Genomic DNA, 25,321 nt, shown 5'->3' on the forward strand with positions numbered 1-25,321 from the left:
AACCATGCCAAAAGCCTGCATGTTCGTATATTTTATCTCGGGTGGCGGTATGTCAGGCATTGGCAGCTTCGGTCAGAAGCTGCCGATAGTCAAGCCTCACCATATCTAGTGAGTGTTGCACCTCTGTGTCAGGAGCCGTCGCCATGGTCTTTTCTTTTGCTAGGATCACCTCCTCAAGTTCGACCACCCACCTGTTAAGTTCTCTTCTGTGTCCCACCATGAGTTACAGAGCTCTACCTTTTAAAACTGCGCCTAAAGCCCCCCAGAGCACAGATGGTGACAAAACCGACCCCACATTTTCATTGAAATAATAATCAGTGTCCTTAAGGAGAGCCTCCTTGATGTGAGGCACTTTAAGTGCCCAGGGGTTTATTGTAAGGGTGGAGCGGCACCTGGGTTGTCCCTTGGTTAATGTCGTGAGGATCGGGGAATGATCTGAAATTCCACGGGAAAGACATTTGGAATCTTTGAAAGACTGAGTGTCCTGAGCGAGAGTGAAAACGTGATCAATATGTGACTGAATATTGTGAGCCCCGAATGAAAGGTAAATTGTGTGGTTGCAGGCTTAAGCCAACACCACACATCCACAAGGCCCAAGGCCAACACAAATCCTGATAGCTGGGAGCCCCCCAGAGGAGCGATCCCTTGAGCCATCCATGGCGAGGTTGAAGTCACCCCCCAACACTAATAAACCAATTGGAAGATCCAGCAGGAGCACCCCGATATCCTGTAGGACAGGACACTGCAGTCCAGGGGGGGCATAAACGGACACCAGATTAATTATCTGCCCTTCCCAAGTGCCAGAGAGCGCTAAGTATCTGCCCTGGTCGTCTATCCAAGTCCTATCTATAATGTATGGGGAACCTTTGCGTATGAGCACACCCGTACTGAGAGCCCGAAGTGAAACCTGAGTGACCAGCCATACGATAACCCCAACTATTCATGGCCCCGCATGTATTGCCAACCAAATGCGTCTCCTGGAGCAGGACTATATCCGGTGCATTGCACTTTATATACTGAAGAACCACCCCTCATTTTATCTTGTCCCCCAGGCCGTTAACATTCCATGTGAGTACATTCAGCACTAGATGTGGTCCCATAGGTGTTGTGGAAAAAAGACACTGTTATGTCGAAGCTGGGGGGATGGGCTCGTTGCAGCTCAGTGATGAGAGCGAAGTGTTATTATTGCAAGTATAAAAAGTCCATTTACAGGGGACCACCCGCCAGGGAATAGGTGTCATTCGAAGGAAGAAAGTCAGCGCCCCCATCGATGAGGACGGAAACCAGTGACATAAGTGGTGAGCAGCTGTGAAGTTGCGATATGGTAAGGATCCAGTGGACTCAGCTACACAAGGACTAGCAAAAGACAAATATGCACAGATACCAAAAACTAAACTAGAAAAATACCCCCCAGTCACCCCCCACCCCAACACCCTCCACCCACCCAGCCTCCATGCATGACAGGTAAACAACCTCCCGCCTCCCCCAACTTACAGAGCGCCTGTCGCTCACCCGTAACAGTTTGGAGAACGTGAAACAACCCCACTCCCTTAAGCAACTGTGAATGACGACTACAGTCAACCCGGCCAACCAACAGCGTAATAAATGGTTTAAACAATCACGATCAGCCTATGGTGAGAATTTAAAGACTGAATCGACCATCCCTCGGCAAGGCTGCTAATAATAGATCAATGTACGTGCCACATGTAACAAGGCAAAACAATACAAAGGATATTACAAATAGGGGCAAACAGTGTCAATGTGGGAAACTCTCAGGGGGTCCTCAACCACCATCGATGGGTGTTAATACTTGCAGTTCTATACAGTTCACCCTTCCGGACTCTGAGTCAGCGAGGCGTCCCCTTGTGGTGATCCGTGCCGAGGTCCCTGCCCACTAGGGCCCCAGGAGCCGCCCGCGGACCAGTGGGAGTGCTTGCCAGCGGTTCTCCAACCCTCGAGCCAATTCCAAGCATCCTCTGCATACTTGATGTCTTGGTCCCCCAAAGCGTGCTTCACCTCCAGGAAGCTGCGCCGCTGCTTCTGGACACGCAAAGTGAAATCAGGAAAGAAAGTAACCTTGCTATTATTGACAACCATTGGTGGGGCCGCTCTCGCCATCTGTGAAATGGCATCCCTGTCGCGAAAGTTAAACACCCCTGCCAGAAGAGGCTGGGGTGGCGCCCCGGGTCTAGGTTTGCCACCGGGGACGCAGTTTGCATGCTTAATGGAGAAGCACTTGGAGAGGCTACGTGGCTGAAGCTGGTTAAGAACCAATTCCTCCATGAATAGATCGGCCGCCTGCCCCTCCGCTCGCTCCGGAACACCCAGGATGCGAACGTTATTTCTTTGCATCCCTAATAGTCGTCGAGCTGCAAGGCTAGGGCTTCCTGTGCGTTTTGAAGTTCGAATACTTGGCGCTTGAGAAGACCCGAGTCAGTCTTCAGCTCCTTAGTGGTATCTTCAACAGCGCCAACTCAGTCAGACATTTTCCTTATGTTCGCTTTGATGAGGGCCACCTCTGTGGCCACTGTGGCGATGCAGGATTCGAGGGAGGTACGAACGTTTGTGATAGCGGATAGGATGTCCTGCAGCATGGGCTCCGTCTGCTCCACGTGAGATTTGTGGGTGGATTGATCTTCCTCCTGGCTCTTCTGCCAAGCAAATTTATCTAGCTTGGCCTGGACGGCGCTGCAACCGCTGCAACCTGATGCCATTGTGGTGGATGGAGGCCCAAGTCAGTAAAGCAGTAAAGGGGGGTGGGAGGTCAGTCCCAACCGGCTACTCGCCGCCGCCTGCCGTGGGTGTCAACCCACACCGGCCTGTTGGGTTCCGCCAGCTAGGTGCTACCCCCCACTAGAGAAAGTTTGGGTGTAGGCCCATCCACTGCAGATCACAGTCACTAGCACAAAGGAGGGGGGAGGGGTGACCCACCTTGAAATGGTAATGCACCAAAGGATTACTTGGTGAGCAACCCCCCTCCTGGAGTCTGAGGAAACACGGGCCTGAGCCTCCAGGAATCAGCAACATGAGGCCACCTCCAGTCCCAACTGCAGATCAAGGAGCGTGATTGTTCTGGGGCCCAGGTGAAAAGCAGCTGATACGAACTCACCGCCAGTCATGCGGTGACTCCACTTCCCCGAGAGACACTACGATGTGACAACAGGCACACCTTGCCCCAGGCCTCTCCTGCCCGCCGGCCGCGTCCGCTGGAACAGCAGTGAATTATTACCCAATAATTGAATGTTTGCCTGCCGTGGGGGGCGAGATCTGTGGTCCGCTGGTGATCAGGGGCCCAAGCAGTGGCAGTCGCAGTACGGTCGCGTGGTCAAGCGAGGCCCGACCGTCAGGCCGCAACTCCAGGGCCTCCGCACCACGACGCGACCCTGGCATCGAGTTCTGCACGCGTCCAGGTTGGTTAAGGCTGTGCACTGTGCAGCAGGAGCCACTGCGGCGGATCGGTGCCTGTCCTGCCCTTCTGGAGCCTCGGACAGCGGCAAAACTGGACACGGACTTCAGTGCCGAGGACACGAGACAACTAGAAACCAAGGCAGGTGATGGTGGTCAGGGCACACTGGTATTTTACGGATTTTACGGGAGTGGCACGACGGAGCTCGGCTACTGTGCGGCCATCTCCCTCGGCTTTTGGCCACACCCCCTCTATCGCCACTTCTTGATAATATCCCCAAAGTGCTTAATAATTGGTACCTACACAATAGACAATATATACACTGATGTACCCAGAAAAGTGAAGGTTAAATTGACAGTGACTGATTAGGCTCTCAACATCTTGAGGTCAGTGTGGCACACCAGTGTCGCAGAGTCCACACATACAAAGTCCAAGACAGTTTTTTTCGCGCTAGGGTATTGGACCTCTAATTTGTTTGTTGAAGTTTTCGTTTGCTCCTCTGACCTGCAACTATCATATTGCGAATATTGGGACGTTGTCAATTGTTTACATCCCATGTACCAAAGGGTGTATGGTTCCTGTGAATGTGGAATCTTTGTGACGTGAACCCATTGGATCTCAGCCCTGTCAGTGATAACGCAGTTTTGGCGTGAATTTAGCTGATTGGACGGAACTCTGCCTTTCAGTATGAAAATATAAAAGATTGGTAAAAACATTTGAAGATACTTCCTTCTATGATCTCTGTTACATCTCAGTGCCCTGAAGAAGTCCTTGTTCAGGACGAAACGCGTCGGCTGGTCTTTTCGTAGAGGCATATGAACTGAATGTTATGTCTCTTGGAATTATCATGGAAATGAAAATAAAATGAATATAAGAAATGATTTTTGAAGAAAATTTATAACTACGTATGAATTATGTGATCCTAAGTTCCTCGTGTGGTGCACCTCTCTTTTGTTGACATATACTTTGATTCCTAAGGGAATAGGCATTGTAACAGTGGGTGCTACTGAGTGTGCACACGATTTTCCCTAAAACAGAGGGTTAGTACAGGGAGAGTTATATTAGGTTAGGTGCTGGTCGATTGAAGGCTCCACTGGTATTGTTGTTATAAAGTCCAAGACAGTGCCCCTTTCTTTTGCAGGCACCCTTGACACGGTCATTGCTGTTTAGATGTTCATGAACCTTTAGGTTCAAAAACCTTAATTAACATTGAAGGGATATAAAAGTAAAACATTTTGCAGATTAGGATTCTCGGTTTTCCTGGAGTACCTTTAAAGCTTTGCTAACATTAGCTGCTAGCAACTTTGTGTTTCTATGTTGGTATTGCTTTGCTTTAATATTGTATCTCTTCATTTCAGATGTGTTCAAACTTTGGTAACATTAGACTGTTTATGGTGTAAATATTCTAAATATACATGAGATATTGTTAAAAGTATTCCTTGCAACTGTGATGACTGTAACTATACTTGCCTCTGACACCTACCTAGATTAAACTTTAGCGGCTCACCCATGTCTACCACAGTGCCTAATTTATAATAGAATAAGTGCTGAAATCTCACTCTTTCGGGATTTTTTAAAAATCCTTGCTTTGTTTCCCACAGTTTTTATCGGCTTTCTTTTCCTTTTTTTGTTTCCCTTCTTTTAGTTTTTTACCCTCTTGCTCTGGGTGAAAGTCGGATGAGGAAAAATATGTGCCGGTCTCTAAAAATTAATGCCTGTGGCTTCACCTGCAACCATCCACACAATTAAGCACTGATCTACCCAAAGAGTCATAATGGCAAAGCCGAGGTCCAGTATCTGTTATGGCCTTGTCTTTTGGGACCTGGTTAGTTTGGACTCTCAGTCTCCTCCCTTTTTTGCAAGTGCAGCTGCCTTTGGACTTTATGCTCTTGACAACTCACTTGGCATTCATCACTAGCAGTGAGATCTAAGTCTAGAACTTGGAGAACACCTTATTGTAGTACAACAGTTTTCACTGTAATGCATCCTCCAGTAGAAATGGATCAGATTATGGGAATTTCAAAGGTGAGTTGACAACTATGAGCCCTGAAGCACTGAACTGACAGTGTAAACTGAGTCACTTGGAGACCTCAGAGACCTAGACTGCTTATTGAATTGTTTGTTGAGGTACCAATCTGTGAACATGGGAAAAAGATCTCTCTGAGACTGATGCAATCCCTATAACTTTGCATCTCAACTCAGAACATCACACCTAAAACCACCTGCTCCTAGGAGTACACATTTTAAATCATTCCCGTTAGGTACATCCGCTCTAAATAGAAAAGTTAGTTCTGCCAGGTGGTAATACTTAGAGAAATATTGATTCTATACAATGGGGACACTATTAAGTGGTTTAAATCAACGCAGTGTATTAATTCATAAACAAGTAAAACATAAAAAAAGTTAAAATTACCTTCCCCTTCACAAAATGTCTCCATGAAGTGCTCAAAAGTTGGTGATGGTGTAATTGAGGGCATCATCTTTTCAAAATAGTAAAAGGAAGTTAAAACATCTTTAGGGTTTCTCGTTATGTAGATAACCTGCAACAATACATATCAAAGAGAAATGTAAATAGCTTCTCTTTCTAGCAAGAGTACATTAATACCATACAACTGTTTTCCCTTCCAACACTTCTAACTTGAACAACTTGGAGTTGTAAGGTCATAATGAAACAGTCAACAATATATTTCCCAGGTACGATTTTGAGGGAAAAGTAGGGGTCGACTACATAAAATAGTGGAACATGGAAAAAATTGAGGATCTCAACATTTTAACCAGCAACAAGACCAGGGGTATGTAGTGTGTGCAAAGGCCTGATTTGCAAAGAGATATGCAGATGTCACCGCAAATATTACATATTTTTGTAGCTGAGTTAGGTATAAAAATGTAGTTGATGGCTCTGAAACTTCAAATGACAGTCCACGCTTACTTTAGCATAGCGAAATACCCACAATATATATTTTCATGAGATCATGAGCGCATAGCCAGACAGTTTCTAAATGTCCTCAAACGTGTATATTACTTTTTTTCAATTAGAGTTCATTGACATTTGCATTTTCGTTCTTGAAAAGATCAATTCATGGATTTATCTTCAGTCCTGCACAATAATTTTCATTTGTAAAGGTTCTTTTCATGTCTCTGAAGAACTATGAATGAAATTGTCATTTGCAGATTGATCACTCACTTGCTAAATAACTTAATGAATGTCTCTGAGAAGAGGTGTACACCCAATCTAAAGAAGTCAGCAGCCCTGGTGACCTAAAGGAAAGGTGGGCTTTCCAGATTTCTTCGAGATTAACCATGCTTTAGGCCTAAGACACAGAGGTCAAAGGAGGCTTTTCAATAAAGAAAAAACCCCTAATATGTTTGAAAAGGATGCCAGGGTTTCCCACTTCATGTTCCCGCATCACATCAGTGCCGCAATTGCCTCCCCCATCATGGCCGTAGATCATGCATGAAAGTTATGACGGGTCCTTTCTTACAGTTATTAAACACATCTAAGTGAGGTGCAACCTGCCTTAGAAGTCTATAGACCAAAAAGGTCCACCAATGCCAATCCCTGCGGGCAGGGATTGCAGGTGTCCATTATCAAACCCTGCCTTCTCCCAAGAGTTCTGCTCTTGCATGGCTTTTGTGTTTTTTCAGGAACAATCTTTGTGTAACTCACTGGAAGTTTTTTTAAACTACAGCTCTCATGTGAATTCCACGCTCTCTGGTGCAGTCTTTGTGTGAGAGCCACACTCTAACAATGTTGGTGTTTGGCAAATCAACGGCTCCTTGGAATGTCCCAGCATGGAAACAGGGTCGGGCTGGCCTTTAGAGCACTATAGCAGTTCCAGAAGGGCTAGAGGCCAGTTTGTGGGCCGGTGTTTTGGCTGTTTGTCGGCTAGATTCCAGGTCTACTGGGTCATTTTTATTGTTAATTTCCCCAACATTAAAACAAACATTTCCTTTAGCCAGTGCATACCTTCCGTACCTTGCAAAACACATACACAGCATATCTTTACAAGTCCAGAACGGCCACAATTTGCAAACATGGGCCGCTTTTTAGGTCTTGAAGAAACATGTAGTATCTAGGATATGGACTTAAAAAAAAGCCCATCTTTTTCATTGGTTCCCTCCTACTGTCCTTTAGAAATGCTGGCTTATCATTGGTGAATACACTTAATAGTCCCTCCTTTTGTTCTGTCCGGGGATTGGCCCTGCTACACAAATCATTTCACAATGGGCCTTATGTTTTCCTTCAGTGCACTGATTTGTCTTTTGCTGTATACTCCCTGCTGCCCCCAGTTTAGGTAATGATCCTGCTATTCCCAGAACAACACCTCCCACCCCTCGCAGCTTTCTGAACAGCTGCTCTTCGCTCCCTTTCATCGGGTACATCTGCCTCCTCCTCCCTATGCCCGCCTCCCTTAACAACATGACCAGCAAGCTGAATCTGTTATAATCAAATACTGCCTTGTTTGTACTGTGTGTCTTCCGGTGACATTTCTGGATCTGCTTTGCTCACCGGTGAATACCCTTCTAGAAGCACACTCTTGGTTTTCCCAGACGGACTTTGTGTAGCCCAGGCTTTCCCGAGTGTCGTAGCAAGGTCAGGTGGTACCCGGTGCGGAACATTTCTTGTCACCCCGGGCTTGATAAAATGGCAAAAATATGTGTCTAGAACACATATTTTTGCCTTTTTGTCACCCCTTCAGTGATGACACTTGTCACCCCCCGCTTGACAAAATAGCAAAAATATGTGTTTAAAACACATATTTTTGCCATTTTGTCACCCCCCTCAGTGATGACACCCGGGGCGGCCTGCACCCAGCGCACTCCCGTTCCTACGCCACTGGCTATCCCCAGACAGACTTCTGCTTGGATGTCGAATCCCCAAGATGGCAGAATTAGCAAAAGTGACGTAAGGTGTCCCTTGATCTTCTGATGACATTGAAAGCTTGACTTACTGTCTCACCCTTACCCTCTCTAGAGCCTCCTGTGTACTGCTGAAGGTCCGAGGAAGGGCAAGGGATGAGCTCTATAGGAAGTAGACAGGACTGCTAGCACTGTTTACTTCCTGTTTCCTTTACTGCCTTCTTGAACTGGGGAGCACGAGGTGATCACTAGTGTAGTTGCTATATGTGGGCCTTTGATAGTGAGAGTTCTAGTGGCCAGTGTGAGTTACTGCCCACACGTGTAACTCTACCCACGGCGGCTCACTCATATAACTACACATTGCTGTAGTGGAAACCGTAGCTGCCCATGGAGGCTTCCGACCCTCCCCTGTTGAGCTATCTGAAGCGCTAATATGGAACCCAGGGTCCGCTGCCAGGAAGACCCATGTCCTCTCTGGCACCTCCAGCAGCCCTGCTCTTTTAGCCTACACCGCATCGCATTCTGGAAATTGAGGTTTGGCTTTCACTAATGGGGTTGACGAGGTATGTTGTAAAGTCACCCTTCTGTAAAACTGTTGCAATAACTATAAATCTTTCGCAGCACTTGTGAACCTAAATGCCACTCCAATCAAGCTTTGGTGCATTGTATAAACAGTCGTGCATTACTGATTTATTCCCAGGACGGCTGCTTTCCTCGGTCTGTCTCAAACAGCTGTCCACTGACGAAGCAGCAGGGCAGGGGGGAGATGTGCTGGGAAGAATTCAACAGTAATTTTGTTTAGAGTTTTATATAGCGCAAACTCAACCCAAAGGCAATGGAGCGCATTACATGAACACCAGTTACATTACACAAAGACTCATTAATTTTTTGGTAGGCAGAGGGAGATTAAGTGATTTGCCCAGAATCACAGGACGTTGAGCCGATGCCGATGCTCGTTTCCCAGTTCCGAAGTCAGCAGCTTTGCCCGTTATGCCACATCCTAGTAAACTACGACTCCCAGAATGCAGTGTTTGCATCAAACACACCAGAGTGGACGCAGAGATACTTAGCCTAGAAGTAATGTGTGAAAAAATGCAATATGCTGTTGACTACAAGGGACTTCTGAATGTATCTGGCATGAGGCCACTTAGCTTGGGGGCCTGAAGTAATCCAGACGCCCCTGGTAGACATATGAGTTTATAGCAGCGGAAGCCCCTCTAACTAGGAGCTAATAACCAGTTTGTCCACATCCGGATGTGGGGAGTTTCACAAAATAACGCCATTCAGAGGCACTTGCTTTCCTCAGGACGTTGAATCAAATCAAGGTCGGGACTGTAACCTGGTCATCCATTTCAAAAAGTCGGCTGCTCTGAATGTCCAAAAACAGCCTCCCCACCCCTATACACTACTGATGAAATCAGTGGTGGCGCAAAATCAAATATTTTTGATGTCACATGTGAGGCCATAAGCAATGCGCTGGTTTGGTTGTTAGGAGTGGGTAACTAGCTTTATTTGTAAATATGTACTTTTTCAGGGTAGCATTGAATGAAAACTTACCGTTCTCCAGCCAAAGTTAACTAACTCAGCTTGTGCCTTATGTTGGCCTGGAACTCGCTTCCCGTTTCTCTACGCGCTATTAAAGAAGTTAGTCAGTTTAAAAAACAGCTCAAAACTTTCTTGTTTTAATTTTCCCCTCTCTGGATCCTTCCAGGCTCGTGCCGGGACACTCCTAGGAGTAGCTGTGCGCGCTATAAAACTCAATAACATAACATAACATAACATAACATAACATAACATAACATTGAAGAGAATGTTTTTAACAGGAATATTAAACTGCAGCTTCTTCCAGTGAATGTTATGAAATACACTTTCGTCATTCCTTATGCTCTACTTACAGGCCAGGTTTGTGGCCTCAGGTCCTGTGCAGAGTGCACAAGGCAAACCATCCAGTGTGCATTTAGGGCTCTCTCTGCCTGCGCCTTCTGCACATTAAACAAAGGTCGAAGCTTGTCGAGTGCAAAATTTTGCTGTTTGACACAGAGCTCCCCCTCTTCCCCTCTGACTGTGCTATGTACTCACTGTATAGAGCCCTCACCCTCTGTGCATCACAGTGCACGCCATTACCTGTGCTTCTCTACTGTCCTCTGGGCACACATGACATGGCCTCCGAGGACTCAACAGAGAGTCTGTGGTAATGCCCTGTACTGATAATGTCCTGTGTGCAGTACAAACCGGGCACAGTTGAAGTGTGTAGGCTCAGGGCATGGCCTGTGACCATTCAGCCCACATGCATGCAGTCTCCCACTCAAGCGCTCCTTCCTCCCTACATACACTCAGCGATTACGCTTCACAGGTCAGCCCTTATAGCCACCTTTACTGCTCTTCCGTTGCTTTGTTTAACAAGTTTTTAGGTGTCGCCTAGCGTTGCAGCGCATGCGTTGCTCGCTCTGCGAGATCTATTGTAATCGAGGCGATTTTAGAAGTGGAATGGAAGCTCTGCCCATCCTTTCTATTGACCGGCGTCATCCTTTATGGTAAACGCTGGCCTCCGTCCTGTCCCCTTTAGGCCCCGCCCACCCGGACTAGATCGTTTGCTTGCGGCGTTAGACCATCTCCTTCAATTTCTTGGTAGGCACTTTCTTTTTGTTATTTGTCCATGAAGCACAATGCTGCAGTGCTATGCCCTCTAAATTCTATCTTTATTTATTTCTTTAATGAGTGTGGCGCCCGCTAGGGTTACCGCACTCACTTTATTTATTTATATTTTTGCGCGTCTTTCGCGGCGTCTACTTCAGGGACACCGCGCTCTTTTTGTTTGTTTGTTTGTTTTTTACTTAAAAACTGAGAGCAGCACCTTCTTCAAGGACACCGCGCTCAGTGTTAAAGTAAATAAAATAAAAAACCAAGCGCGGTGTCCTTCAAGCGGCGCCGCACACAGTTTTAAACTTAAGCATTTGCAATGCAATCGGTCCTATTGCATTGACAATGCTTGTTAACCCAGCAGTTTGATGCAAAAACTCTTGCTGCACTATGTTTACAAAGATGTTAAGCATGAGCAAGAACTGCTGGCAAAATACTTGGGCTGTACAAAAACAATTGCAAAACACCAGCCGACAATTTGTCGCAGGCTTTGTTTTCCTTTTCGGACACGACTGCGTGTGTGCATCTCGCCATCTTCGTTATCAAGTACTGGTGAGGAACCTTACCTTGACCGCCTAACTATTACTTGCAAAGCAAGTTTGAAGGCATTGACACTACCCGTAGAACAAAGTTAATTTTGTGCTTTCACAAGCAGACTTTGGGTAGGTGGGAACTCGCAAGTTATCGCTTTTTAATACTACCACCAGCCGAGCAGGCTCCTGCAGCCTTGTGGTAAGCTGACCTACTGGCTAACAATACACCATCCTTGCAGCAATATTTCAACAGATGCATTTCCGACTATGAAAATATGAAATTACGTTGGTATAATTTAAAGTTCATCTGTGCCTATCCAAAATAGGTTTCTTTGCTTTCTGGAATGTGTCATGCGGTACATCGGACGAGTACCAGAATGCAAAGTAATGCCCTGAACTGCCTGAGCTTTCGGCATGGACCTAGCTGTGGAAAAGCTCTCCTAGGTCTCCACAAAGCCCCTATCGCCCTCCCTAGCAACCTTGGTTCTCCAAATTGCTCTAGACGCTTCTTCAGATACACATTTTCTGCCAATTTAAGTTCAAATAATCCCCACAAACAATCCATTAGCCCCTCAAGTGAAGCTCACTTCACAGCTCGATATACAAAATAGACTGATAATATCTGTCGAGAGCTTCCAACTACTCCACCACCCCATTCTACTGTCTGTGTTCTCTATGTAACAACTTCTATGCTCCTCCTCCCCACTGCAGTTTTTCAAAATATTGATCAAAAACGAAATAGGATTCTGTAACTTCGTTTCATTTTCTGCTCGTCCTTTCATCCCCACTTTCTCTTCTCACCCCTCAAGCCTCTCTCTGTATCTCCTGCGCAGTCCTCTTCCTCTCTCTGCCGCTGCTGCCTGCTGTCTTTCCTCCTCCCGTTCTCTGCATCCGCTGGCTGTGGGATGGGAGTCATCGCCAGAGATGTCTTCAGACATGCACCGACTGCCTACCTGAGCTCTTACTCCTCCTGTCTCTCTCACACCCTCCCCCGCCCATTCCTCAACTGCCCCCTCAATCTGTCTGTGGTCACCACCCCCCTCCCACCCCTAAACACCAGGGATCAGCTTGCTGTAGGACTGTGTGTGGACTGTGTGTCACAGAGATCTCAATACAGCTCCTTGCTGTCTCCCTATCCTCTTCCTGCGCTCTCTTCCTGGGCCCTCCCTCTCTCTGTTCTGCTGTCTCACCTAACTGTGCAGGGACCAAGACGCGGATTGTAGGGGCACTTTCACAGTTGTGCTGTCTCTCTCCTTATCTTTATTTCAGTCTCTCCCTTCATATTGTCTCCCGCTGTAATCCCACCCCCTTAAACTCCCAGGGATCAGCTTGGGTGTCACTGCCAGAGATGCCTTACTGCTGCTCCAGACATGTGCAGTGTGTCCTGCACTCTCTTCCTCCTGGTTTTCTGTTGCCTCTCTCTCTGCTCCTCCCCATACATTACACAAGGTCCGATCGTGCGTATCTTTTGTATGGATTTATTTATTTACTTATGCTAGAAAGTGCATCGCGAAACACTTATAAGGTCCCAAAGGCTACTTCACTGCAAACCAAAACACATAGGTAAAACACAATAGCTCTAACTATCCCAAATGCGAGACTTGTTGCATTGCAAATGCTTGTTAGTGTTGGTGCCCCTTTTATCAGCCTGTACCAAAACCCTCGCACCCACACATTCATGCACGCAAACCTACCCGCCTGTGTGCCTATTTTTTACACATAGACTCTTTCTCGTTATTATAGACTTGTAGAATAAAGGTTTTTCTTCCATTCATGATTTTAGCAAACACATATACATACTAAACTTAAAAACATCGTGCTTCCTAGTTTGCCTCCTGGCATGCCTTGATGCCGCACCCCCTCGCAGCTCAGAAGAATGTTTTCTCCTTCAGCTTTTAATAAAGGGGCTGGAAAATGCGGACACTCCTCAACTCTCTGCTTCACAGGAGATTTTGCGGCTCTCCTGGGACAATAAACACCTCCAGCACAGACACAGGGGTGTCATGCTCAGCCATCCATCTTAATTAAATGCCACATAGCTTCTCTAACCTCCAGGAAATTACAACCCTGGCAGTTTTATTAATTCCCATCACTGATTGATTTAATATATAAATGTTTGCGGTGTTCCGCTGTATTAAACTTTTATTTTGCTTGTTTGACCTTTTCATCCATAATACCAGTGCACTTTGTACTGGTATTTAATTTTTGTGTGGGATAACTGCTTAAAGAAGGTTTGCATGACTTCTCATCTGACTAACTGGTGCTTTAGTTTAGCATTTTATATGTATCAATAGGCTTGCATATATGTCTTTTTATGCATCCGCATGCTTGTCTGTTTCTGTTCACATGTGTCTGTGTGTGCTCACCTGGATGTCTGTCTGTCTGTCTAATTTTTTTTTTTTTGACAACAAACTTTATTGGCATTTGTAAGGACACCGGGGAATTTGTCCCCATACACGGTACCAAGATGAAGAAAAGAACAGTGAGAAGTGGCATCCTTGTTCAGCCCCCCCCTGGTCTGCAGAACATCAGACCCTGTCTGTCTAATTTATGGCCTTTATCAACAAAGCAATCTGCTATGCTGCCCAATGATTAAGGATACGAGCATCACTGTAAAGGTGCTGCATATGGAATTGGTGGTTGGGGGCTGGCATACTTTAGTATGACGCTTCCGGGCAGCACAGGCCACGGTGCTACAGAGCCAGCGGTGTTGTGCCCTCCTTTATGAGCACCCCGCCTCCATCAGTCCCTACATCCTGCATACATTTATTTATTTATTTATTTTTACAATTTATTAAGCGCAACGTTTGCCCGTAGGCGTCTTGGCGCTATGACTTTCAGCAATAATCAGAAGGGGTGAAATATAGCAGATACAGTAGGCATGATTATTGGTTAAATAACCAAGTTTTCAGTAATTTCCTGAACTGAAGGAGAGTGTGACTTCGTTTGATGTGTGGTGGTAACACATTCCACATTCTAGCTGCTGATACCACAAAACGTCTGTCTCTCCAAGACACAGTTTTGTACGTGGGACAGTGATTTGTAAACTAGTCACAGATCTTAGGGATCTGGTGGGTTGATATAAGGTTAGTTGATCTTGAAGAACTTGTGGGCCTTGCTTGTTTAGGGCTTTGAAAGTAAGACATAAGGTCTTAAATTTGATCCTATTCCTGATTGTAAGCCAATGATAATCCCTGATGGTTTGACTAATAGAAGCAAATTTGGGGGTTTTAGAAAGCAATCTTGCCGCCGCATTCTGGATTGACTGCATTTTCGCTATCACCCATGTTTGAGCATTTGCAAAAAGGCCATTACAGTAGTCTAAAGATGAGAGAACAAAAGTGCTCACCGCTGTTTTAGCCGCATTATCAGATAGGAACGGAATGACTTTTTTAATAATCCTTAATTTCTGAAATGCAGTTGAGGCCATCTGATTTGCATGAGAGGCGAAATTAAGTTTATCATCGAAGATGATACCTAGGTTCCTATCTTTAGATACCGGAGTCGGCAGCGTTCCCATGGATGGAGGCCACCAGACGGATGACCACCCTGGGGAAAGTTTCCCAAAGGTGATCACCTCGGTCTTCTCAGAATTTAATTTCAGGCAATTCTCTTCCATCCAATCTCTGATTGCCAGCATACCATCCTGGAACCTTGCCGCTACCTCCTCCCCATCGTTCTTAATGGCAAGCACAAGCTGGGTATCATCCGCATAAGAGGTCAGGCTCATCCGGTGTTGTTTAATCACCCTAGCTAAGTCCGAAACATAGATATTAAAAAGTTTCGGACTTAGGGATGAGCCCTGCGGAACCCCACAAGGTAACGCCAGATTTGCAGATTTAAAAGGGCCTAGCGTTACCGCCTGTGTTCTGCCTGATAAGAAGGAGGCGAGCAGATCCTTGGCTTTTGCTTGAATGCCTAGATTTCCGACACGGTCAATCAAGATGGAGTGATTGACCGTGTCGAAGGCCGCCGAGAGGTCCAGCAGTATTAATACTGCTGTCCCACCTTGGTCTTTGATGACTCTAATGTCGTCTGCGGCTTTAATCAAGGCCGTCTCCGTGCCATGAAGCTTACGGAAGCCAAATTGTGTGTCGTCCAGCAATTTATGTTGTTCTATATATTCTGCCAGCTGGGAATTTATAGCCTTCTCAAACACTTTTGCCAGGAATGGTAGTCCAGCAATAGGTCTGTAATTCTTAAGCTCCTCTTTGTCCAAAGAGGGTTTCTTAAGAAGAGGTTTAATTGTCATGTTTTTTAGGCTATCTGGGTAGTTACCTGTTTTAAATACAGTATTACAGACTAAGGTGACAGTCTCTATAATCGTTTCCAAGACTGGGAGAAGAATTTTTGGAGGGCAGGGATCCATTGCCGATCCCGATTTTATCTGCTGTATGATGGTCCTCATGTGTGCGGTATCTATATCTTTAAATTGGTCTAAGGAACAGTTCAGCCGCCCATGATTAGAAAAATTGTTGTCTACATTATCCCTGGATGCGAATTCTACATAGATATCATTTACTTTAGTAAAAAAGAATTTAGCTAGAGAGTCGCACACGCTCTGCGAGGAGAGGGGGACTAGATCTACCACTTTACCTGCCAACTGCTGTACTACTCCAAACAATTGTTTGCTCGAGTTCTTAGCATTCTCTATTTGTTGTGTATAGAACTTTTTCTTCGCCTCGTTGATCATTTTTTTATAACAGTGTAAAGTGTCTTTATATTTCCTTCTGCTCTCAGTGTCATAGGATCTACGCCAGCAACGTTCCTGAGTTCTGCATTGCTGCTTTTTTATTCTTAATTCCTCATTAAACCATGGGGCAGATGGTGTCGTCCTATTTTTTTATATAGATTTTATAGGTACAAGGGTTTCAATCGCATTTCCAATCCAGGAGGTGTACTGATTGGCAGCTGTATTGGCTTCTGGGTAAATCTTAGAACGTGAGCTTTCTAGGTGCTCTTTAAAAGAGACATAGTCTAAATCTTTCCAAATTTTAAAGTACTCTTGATTTCTGGGCACGTGCTTCCTACAATGTACAGAATTGATGATAATCCCGGCCAATATGGCATGATGGTCGGACCACGTAAGTGGCAGAATATCCGAGATTCTTAGCCCATTGATATTAGAGAAAATAGCATCCAGCGTGTGGCCAGCCTCGTGTGTGGATGTGGTAATCTCAAGAGAGAAGCCAAAGGCATCCAGATCTGCCAGTAGCGTTTGCGTGTCTATATCGTCAGTTTTATCTAAATGGAAATTCCAATCCCCTAGTATCATACAGGAGTCTTCAATAGCTAGGGTTTCCAGCAATGAGCTAAAATTAGACAGAAAATCATTGCGGGGGCCCGGTGGCTGGTATATTAGTATGCCTTTGAGATTAAATGTAGGTGTGAGCAGGATATTAAAATGTAAAGCTTCACAGGACGAGGAGTGAATAGGATTAGTTCTTATAGGAAACACAGACCGGGATATTATTGCTACGCCACCCCCTTTCTTTCCTCGCCTGTTCATTCTCTGGATGGAGAAATCCGGTGGGACTGCAATCACTAAATCCGGGTCAGAGGTATCGTCCAACCATGTTTCTGTCATAAATAAAATATCTATATTATTGTCCTGGATTAAATCCGCTATTTCTTGTCTATGCCTACCAGCTGAACGCGCATTAATTAATGCCACAACAATATTTTTGGTTTCATTTCCAGCCTTTCCATATCTTGATTTATTTATAAATGGTGGGATGCACTTACATTCTGGACATATGATGATAGCATCTCCAATCACAAACTCAGGATCATAGTGGTCTGTAGTGCTCTGATCATAGTGGTGTGGTCTGAGCTGGAACAAGGAGTCTGAGGAATAGGTAATCTGGGCCCCTTGCGTGGTTGAACCAGGGGTTCCGTCCCACGGCCCGAACCCGGCGCGGACGGGCGCAGACGGGCTTGCCTTTGGCGCACCTTCGGCGCGCTGACGGCGCGCCCGCTGCGCCCGCCCGCGCCGCAACCTGTTTTGTCCCGGTAAGATGGCGGCTAGCGCCCTTTGACCCCGCGGCGTGAGCACCTTAATCGGCTGACCCAGGAGTGAAGGATCGGGTACAAGGAGCCTCGTTGCGACTAATATCGTGCACACGAGTGTCCGGTCTCTTAGCTATCTTAAAAATGGCAAGTGAAAATGTTCACAAGTGTTTTAAAATCGCTGCACAACAAAATTCGATCTTTTTCGTGCAAAGTAACAAAAGGGAAAGATAGAGCCCCCGGCTTCTGCCTCAGGGGAGATATAACTGAAAGTTATGGTCCCGTGTGTAACATATTGCAATAGTGCCTTAAAACATCAAAGGCCCGATTCTATCAATATGCCCTCTCGCAGTTACATTACAATTAATAGATACACCCCCAACTGATACTGACGTATTTATTTTACAAATAGTCTCGGCTTACTTGGTTTACTTTTGGCCAATCAATCTGTAAGAGAGCATCTCGACAATAAGACCACAGCTGCTCCCTTACACCTCCCTTGGTACGCAAAATACAGATCAATCTACAATGCCAATAGCTCTAACTTTAAAAAAATGCAAAACTTATTGCATCTCCAATGCTTGTTTAGCTATCTGATTCACTAAAGGGGTTACTTTTATTTTGGTCCCTTGGTTTATTTTCTGTACAGGCTCGACCCTGCATGGAAAGGATTTTCAGCCTTCGTCCAGACAGCTGATGGAAACGAGGCTGGAGCAATACTTTTAGCAATCGACACAGAATTCAAAATCACAAAAGATTTGCATGTTGCTGTGGTGAAATGAATGCGTGGTGATATGGGCAACGAAGTGCAACCTGTTACTTGCAGCTATTTTGTGAAAATCAGCAAATTGAAACAAGGTACAACCGCTTGGTGATACCCACAAATCTGAACAGCTGCTAAATTCGGTAGCCCACCACAAAGCTGACCCTATGGCCTTGAGATAAAATCAGTCCACCATGGCTTGGTCTTTGGTCCGTACACCGCCTGTGTCTTTAGAACTAGGAGAACAGCCTCAATTGTGATTAAATATTAACCAAAGGGGAGAAGTGTGGGGCAGCGGCCAGAGAGGCCGACTCCGGAGTGCGGGATCAGAGTTCGATCCCCAGTGCTGATGGCGAATCAGTTCAGCATCATGTGACTATGGGCTATAGCCAGGCGCGCAACACCCATTGGGCTCACCGGGCTTCAGCCCCCCCCCCCCCCGTCGTATGTGACAGCCCGGCTGAGACAGCCTCGCGGGCTGGCGTCCGTCTAATTGCAGCCGTACCAGAGTACTTCACGGGTCTTTAAAAGACCATTTACTCGTTAATGAGGATTTTGTTGTGTTTTCACCCCTTCTTACAGCCACTCTGCCTATGGCTGGAAGACTTAGCCCCCCCCGAAATCTTTTTCAGCCCCCCCGAAATTTGGCTTTAGTTGCCCGCCTGGCTATAGCTCACTTAATCTCCCCGACTGCCCCCAACGCCTTGATACCTTAAGGGGTGATATGCTTGCGCTTTACAAGTATGGATTTTATTATTATTAGAAACTCAAGAATGGAGCAGATCATTTGTCTGTGATGTTAGAATGGGGCAAGCATAATTATGTTGTGATTAGTACTGTGAGTATTGAAAGAAATTAGTGTATTTACAGGCTTACTGATTTGTCCTCATCATGTTTAGAATAGGCTGCTTTACTTTTCATTTTTCATTGATTTGTTCCTTTTGCTGTTCTCCAGAATTTGCCTGGTCACAAATCATCTTTTACAATCAATAGCGACAGATTATGGTGTTAGTGGAGCATTCTAAATTCTACAACAATCACAAAAGGAACAGTAATGACAACTGATGTTTAAGCAGTGGCGTAGCAAGGGGGGGGGGGCATGGTGGTGGTCAGACCCAGGTGGCCGAAGTTTCTGGGGCGGCTGCCAGCAGCCTCCCCCCACTCTTATCTGTAGCCATTATGGGGCGGCAGCTGACGGAAGCGCCAGCACCCCCCTGCTCTTACATTCGCCCGCTGTGGGTGGCATACGCAGGTGCCGCCTAAGCACTAGAAGGTTTGCCAACTGCACTTTAAATGCTTGTAGATTTATTAAAATAGTTTGACCACACAACAATGTAAGAGTGTTTTTTATTCACCAAATGATAGGTTTAGGCTTTATGAGAGTAACTGACTGCTTATGGAACATGCAAATATTCAAATGAGACCCTAGTTCTCTAATTCTCAAGCTACAAGGCTGACTTTGTATGGGCCCACCCTTGACTAGAGCGTGTTTGCAAGAGCACACCATAACCTTCAATTATGGGATGGCTGGCATGCCAAGCTGCTGAATCTGGGGATAGATCTTCAGTGGGAGAGATATAACAAATTATACACAAGTCTGTCACAAAACAATGTACACATAGGCCTTTTGTCATACGAAGCTGCAATATGCTCAAAGCTATGACAGCATTACTGTAAATAAGGCGGTGGTGCTGTCATGTCTAGGGTACTGTGATATGATTATTTCTGAAATTGCTTGCTGTGATATGTGGATGCTAAATTAGTATTATATTCAAAATATAATTAAAAAGGAACAACAAAAAACCTTCAACTGCTCAAGCCCAGTGAGGCCATTGTTAAATTGATGTTTTGCTTAATATACCATTCTTGCTAATGTCCGCCTTTTATGCATAGTGGGTACCATGAATCAATCTCCACTTCTATCCGGTGCAGCCCATTTGAAGTAACAGAGCGCTGTCTCCAGCTAAGGCACCAACTCACCTGTGCAGGAGACAGAAGCACCATCCACCCGTCTGATGCTGTAGGCAGTAGATGGGCTGATTTGGAGAAGGGGGCAGAGATTTCCCTCATAGACAGGTGCTGTGTAAAACTGCACCTGAGTGGGGTATGCCAGGGGACTCTGTTGGACCCGTGTGCACTATCGGTGCACCCCTTCAGGACATCCCTTTAGAGGGGACAAAGGGAGAGCAGTCACTCCCTGCCCCCGGCTGCGAGGGGATCTCTGTCTCCTCTGTAAAGTGCAGGCATGTGCAGCCTGCACAGTAAAAAACAGAGTGGTAGATTAAAGCAGCCGCCCCTTATTTCTCTGAATTTTCTGCCCCCAGGGCAGCCCCGAGTTTGCAGCTCTAGGTTTGGCTGGACTCACACCTGCTAAGCACCAGGATACCCTCCCAGGTGATAGTGCACTCTACAAATCTGCATAACATAACAGCGAAGGCAGAAACTAACGTTGTTATATTGGGGGTTTAAATAAACTTAGCATATATTCCCAGGTATACCCAAATTAACAACATAAGACCCCATACGGAGAATAGAGAAGGAATAGTCAAAAATGACACAAATAGACCTCACGATAAGCCCCCTGAGCAACACCTGTTGCTCTCTAGGAGTGCCCCTACGATGAATCATGTCACCAATGTGTGAGTGAAATAACTGCATCCCTTAAAAGGAGGTCTTTGATGTGAGCAAATACCTAGATATATGAGAGCACCACAAGTGATGCACTGACTAACATAATAGACAGGCTATGAGCAGAGGTACTGTAAGGGATGAGTCGTTGATTAGGGCAGACTGTACCTTCTGCTTTCCCTTTCCAATTGTTTGGTTACGAGAATATCATAGCCAGGAAACTGCTTGGCATATAGTGTCCTAAATGTCTTTTTCCAAAAATATCTCTCCAAAGGAGTGAATAATAGAAACTCTGTACCGATTGGGATGTTATTTTTGTAGCTGGTATTTAGGATACAAAATGTTTGTCAGAATGTATTTCTGTAAATGGTATCTGATATCCAACCACAGCTGCTGGGCTTCCAAAAGGAGTATTCATGCCACGTCTTCCAAATTTGCTTTCAGGTATTCTGAAAAATTATTTTCCACAGAACACATAGACCTACGTCACAAAATGTGCAATCACACAGCATTGGTAATCCCAGACCCCGAAATACCAATGGCACTGAAATAGAGTCATTTCAGGTTGTGCAATTACCAGACCACTCAGAGTTTTAACTCTGTAATTCGGAATGGAAGTGGGGATCAATTTTTTTGCACTAATTCCCACATGTATTCTCCCATTCTGAGCCCTTTTCCCAGCACACAATTCGCTTGTTTATTCCTAAGCAAAATGTGCAGAAATTCTATGTGGTGTTCTACAAACTTGTAATCCTAATTTGGCCATAAAACTTGGTTTACCATCAAAACGGAGTTACCTTACAACATGTAATAAAAGGCACAGAAGAGAAAGATATAACACATTCTAATGTCCCCCAAAAAATTAAAACACGCAGTTCACACCAGTGGCCGTACCAAGGGTGGTGAGGCGGGTAACATAAAAAAAAGAAAATACACTAACCTGCATGTGCAATGCAACGTCCTCCTCCTTCGGTCTTCTCTCAAGGTAGGGTCCAACGCAGGACCCAGCCAACTCCCCTAACCAATCCTGGCGCTGCTCTCACCAGCATGAGAGCAGCGCCAGGATTGGAGGGAGCGGCCTCCCTCAGCTCTCACAAGAGCACTGGAGGTTTGTGCGTTCTCTAACCCAGTTGTCTAAGACAGTTATGGTAGAGAAGTTTAAAATGTGGATGTCTGACTGCCCGTCGCAAGATGGCCGGCCAAAGAGACATGTGTATTTTAAACTTTAGCACACAGCTCCCTGCTGCCCCGCCCTGTCCTGACACTCAGTTTGGGACAGGTTGGTTGCTGAAAAATAAAATGGTAATAAACATTATTACCATTATATATGTCAGCTCTGGCCTGGGGCTTTTCTTTGTGGGGCGACACTCCTCCTCTCAAACAGAGGAGCTGCCCCCGGTTCAGGCTCAAAATGGTTGTGCTGAAGGCTTGTTAAAAGCAGAGAGCAGAAAAACCACTACTAGTTGTCCTTTGTCAATTGACATCCACCTCGTTTCCTGGTGAACCAATTGTTGAACCTATACTACCATTAACTCTGTATTTATTTTCCAAACTTTATTTTTACTATTTCCCATACTGCAAGCATTTTTATAGTCCTTTTTATAAACAGCCTTTTAAATATTTACAACACATCTTCGGTAAAAGATTCAAAGTATTCCACAATTTTTGGGTTAAGCTTGGTATACATTCATATACAAAGTACTTAATTCAATATAATACATGGCCACAAAATCAGCCTTCCCCAACCTCCTCCTGAATAATTGGTCTTTTGCTCCTTCCCATAAAATAGTTACTATGATTGCTGATATGTAGAATAAATTTGGCATCAGTACTCTGGATATAAATATGCTATGTATGCATGCATGTATGCATGTATATATGTATGTATGTATGTAATATGCATGCTATTCAGAAGGTAAACGTGTTAAAAGGGCACCTATCGACAGTCAAGCTAGAGCCCTGAAGCAGACCTAAACAGAAAACATCCATAAACATTCGGCCACAGAATATAGCGGCACGTACCGATGCTTTAAATGTATGTCCCACTACAATGCAGCTTACATTTTGTGGTAAAAACATATTTTTACGTAATCACCTTGAAAACCAGCGGTGGGACAGAGAGTGTCGATTTCAGGTTTAAGGTAATGACCTCTAGCAGATCAATGGACCAATGCACTGGACATCTAGTTATCCTTTTCTTAGTTTAAATAACAGTTGAAATTCTTCACAGCAGCGTGCCTTACACACTGTTGGTTCTTCAGAATCATTGTGGCATCACAACTAAACTCTATTAATTTACTTATATAGAGCATTGATGTTTTTGTGTTTTAGGTGAATACAATCAACTAGGATGTATTAACCCCTTCAGTGCCACGCCCTTTCCCCCTCCTGTGCCGGGCATTGCATTAGTGGGTGGGGTTCATGACGAGATAGTCTCGTTATGGGCACAGCGCAACCGTGCTCCATGACGAGACTATCTCGTCATGGGCACAGAAGAGGTTAAAAAATCAGAAGTGGATTTGTATATTATTATTAATTTTAATAATGCCCATATTTTAGAGTGTTAGTGTTATAAATTGAGCTTTACTACTAACACTTGTTGTAGTGATAATAGATGTGGTTGCACTCATTCTAGCAGTAGCAACAATAGAATAGGTTTTATGTGAGAAATTTCTGAATTCACACTATTCTACTTTCGGCCAGGAAAGAATAGGAATCTTCTAGTAGCAAAATTAATAACTAGGTGACTGTGAGTGCAGTGGCATAGGTGAAGGTCAACGCATCATCCTATAGCTTTTCAGCACGGTTTTATAACATCAAGACACAATCACTCTTTTTTTCTTTCTCCATTCAGCTTCAATGTTTTGAAGTCAGCTGGAGTGACTGAGACGAGGGGCAATGTCACTGGATCTCTCATTATGAAAGGAGAGAACAGAGCACTCTCCAAAAACATCCATCGACAATTTGCACTCCACACCTCCTGTTTAATTCATGGATGGCTTTCTCCCTGGTCTAATGAATGGAAAGCAGATAGGGTTTCATGTCAGGTATCATACTGAGATGGTGTGAAATGTTGCACAATTATATATGTGCCACTGTGTAGATATAGGTAGGTCAGAGCTTCCATTGGAAGGCCATTTATTTATGCGAATAACATTAGCACTGTTATACAAATCTGCACAAAACTTTCCCCCAAAAGTTCCCCCACCTCAGCTTTTTCCTGGAAAGGTTCGGGGTGATCTGTCAAACAAGGGCCAAGAAAAATAAAGGGTCACAAAACATTGATTTCCCATTTTAATTCTCATAGAAAACTCCTGTTGCAGCAACAGAAAAAGCAACAGATGGATTTGTTCCAAATTTGGCAAAAACATTGGACTTTACTCAGAAAGTATTCTTTTCTTTATTTTGGTGTAAATCTGCTCAACATTTTTGTAAGAAATTTGCATTTAAGGAGTTGCTTATGGTGGTCATGATGAGGTTAAAAAAGGCATTTCTGGAAAGTTTGATAAAGCCATAGAAAGGAAACAAGGGGTTGTACGCAAAGAAAAACAAGAAAAGGTTGCAACAGATTGTAGCTCAGAAACATATTTCCAACACAGATCTAACTGAGAATGCAAATGGGATGAGTAATGCATCAGTTTGTGCTACTTTTTTAGATGAATTCAGGGTGCTCAGGTAGAAGCTCCAAAAACCAACCAATACAATAACATGTACAGTTGGTGAAGAAGACAGAACAAATGCCACACACAGGCAAAAAATAACACAAGGAATCAGAACAAAACTCAAAATATTGAAAGAAAATTAATGAAGGTACATTGCTCCAAAAAGGCCAGGTAGCAAATTATGTGACTGTTATTAATATCTCAAACAAGGGGTTACATTTTGAAGAAGTAAAAGTTTTGGTTCAAAGGTCTTCTCTCGCCTTGATTTGAATAAAGGATACCATCAGTTGGAACTTCGGCATGTCATCAGATGCAGACCTGTTTCAAGATGTAATTCGATATATCATACAGCCTGTCATGAATGCATTTAATTATGGTGATGACATATTGGGTTTCGCAGCTACACAGAAGGAGCATTATAAAGCTCTCATGCAAGTATGCCATTTCCTTGCGTATGAGGTTTTGAATTTGAATGCCGACAATGAACCATCAGATCAACACAGTCACCTCATAATGCTTCCACACGCTCCAGCTGCTTCAAAACACATTCAGATGGAACCCCACTGAATCAAGAAAAACAGTCACCCATGCACTCATCAGCAGCAGTCTCGACTATGGCAATCCAATCTACACTGACATCACCCAGAAACTCCTCAGAAAACTTCAGAATATTCAAAACGCCTCAGCAGGACTGGTGCTCGACATCCCTTTGGTGCAGCCATATCCCCGAACAGTTCTGAGAATTCCACTGGCTCCCAGTCAACAAAAGGATCACCTTCAAGCTAATCTTGCACGTCTACAAAGCCCTCGACGACGCAGG

At 44.8% G+C, this 25,321-nt stretch overlaps 1 protein-coding gene across 4 annotated transcripts in view; it reads right to left on the reverse strand.

Moving 5' to 3' along the window:
* Positions 1-25,321, reverse strand: part of LOC146817852 (amine sulfotransferase-like) — a 388,273-nt gene that overhangs the window by 119,748 nt on the left and 243,204 nt on the right. For all 4 annotated transcript variants that reach the window (XR_014963025.1, XM_085611332.1, XM_085611333.1 and 1 more), the window contains one exon: positions 5,820-5,946. Coding sequence is in view for 3 of the 4 variants with exons in the window: in XM_085611332.1 (XP_085467458.1) it covers positions 5,820-5,946 (127 nt within the window). In the remaining variant the exon portion in view is untranslated. The remainder of the gene's footprint in view (positions 1-5,819; positions 5,947-25,321) is intronic.

The sequence above is a fragment of the Triturus cristatus genome, chromosome 6 (genome assembly GCF_964204655.1).
Source record: "Triturus cristatus chromosome 6, aTriCri1.1, whole genome shotgun sequence".
NCBI lineage: Eukaryota > Metazoa > Chordata > Amphibia > Caudata > Salamandridae > Triturus > Triturus cristatus.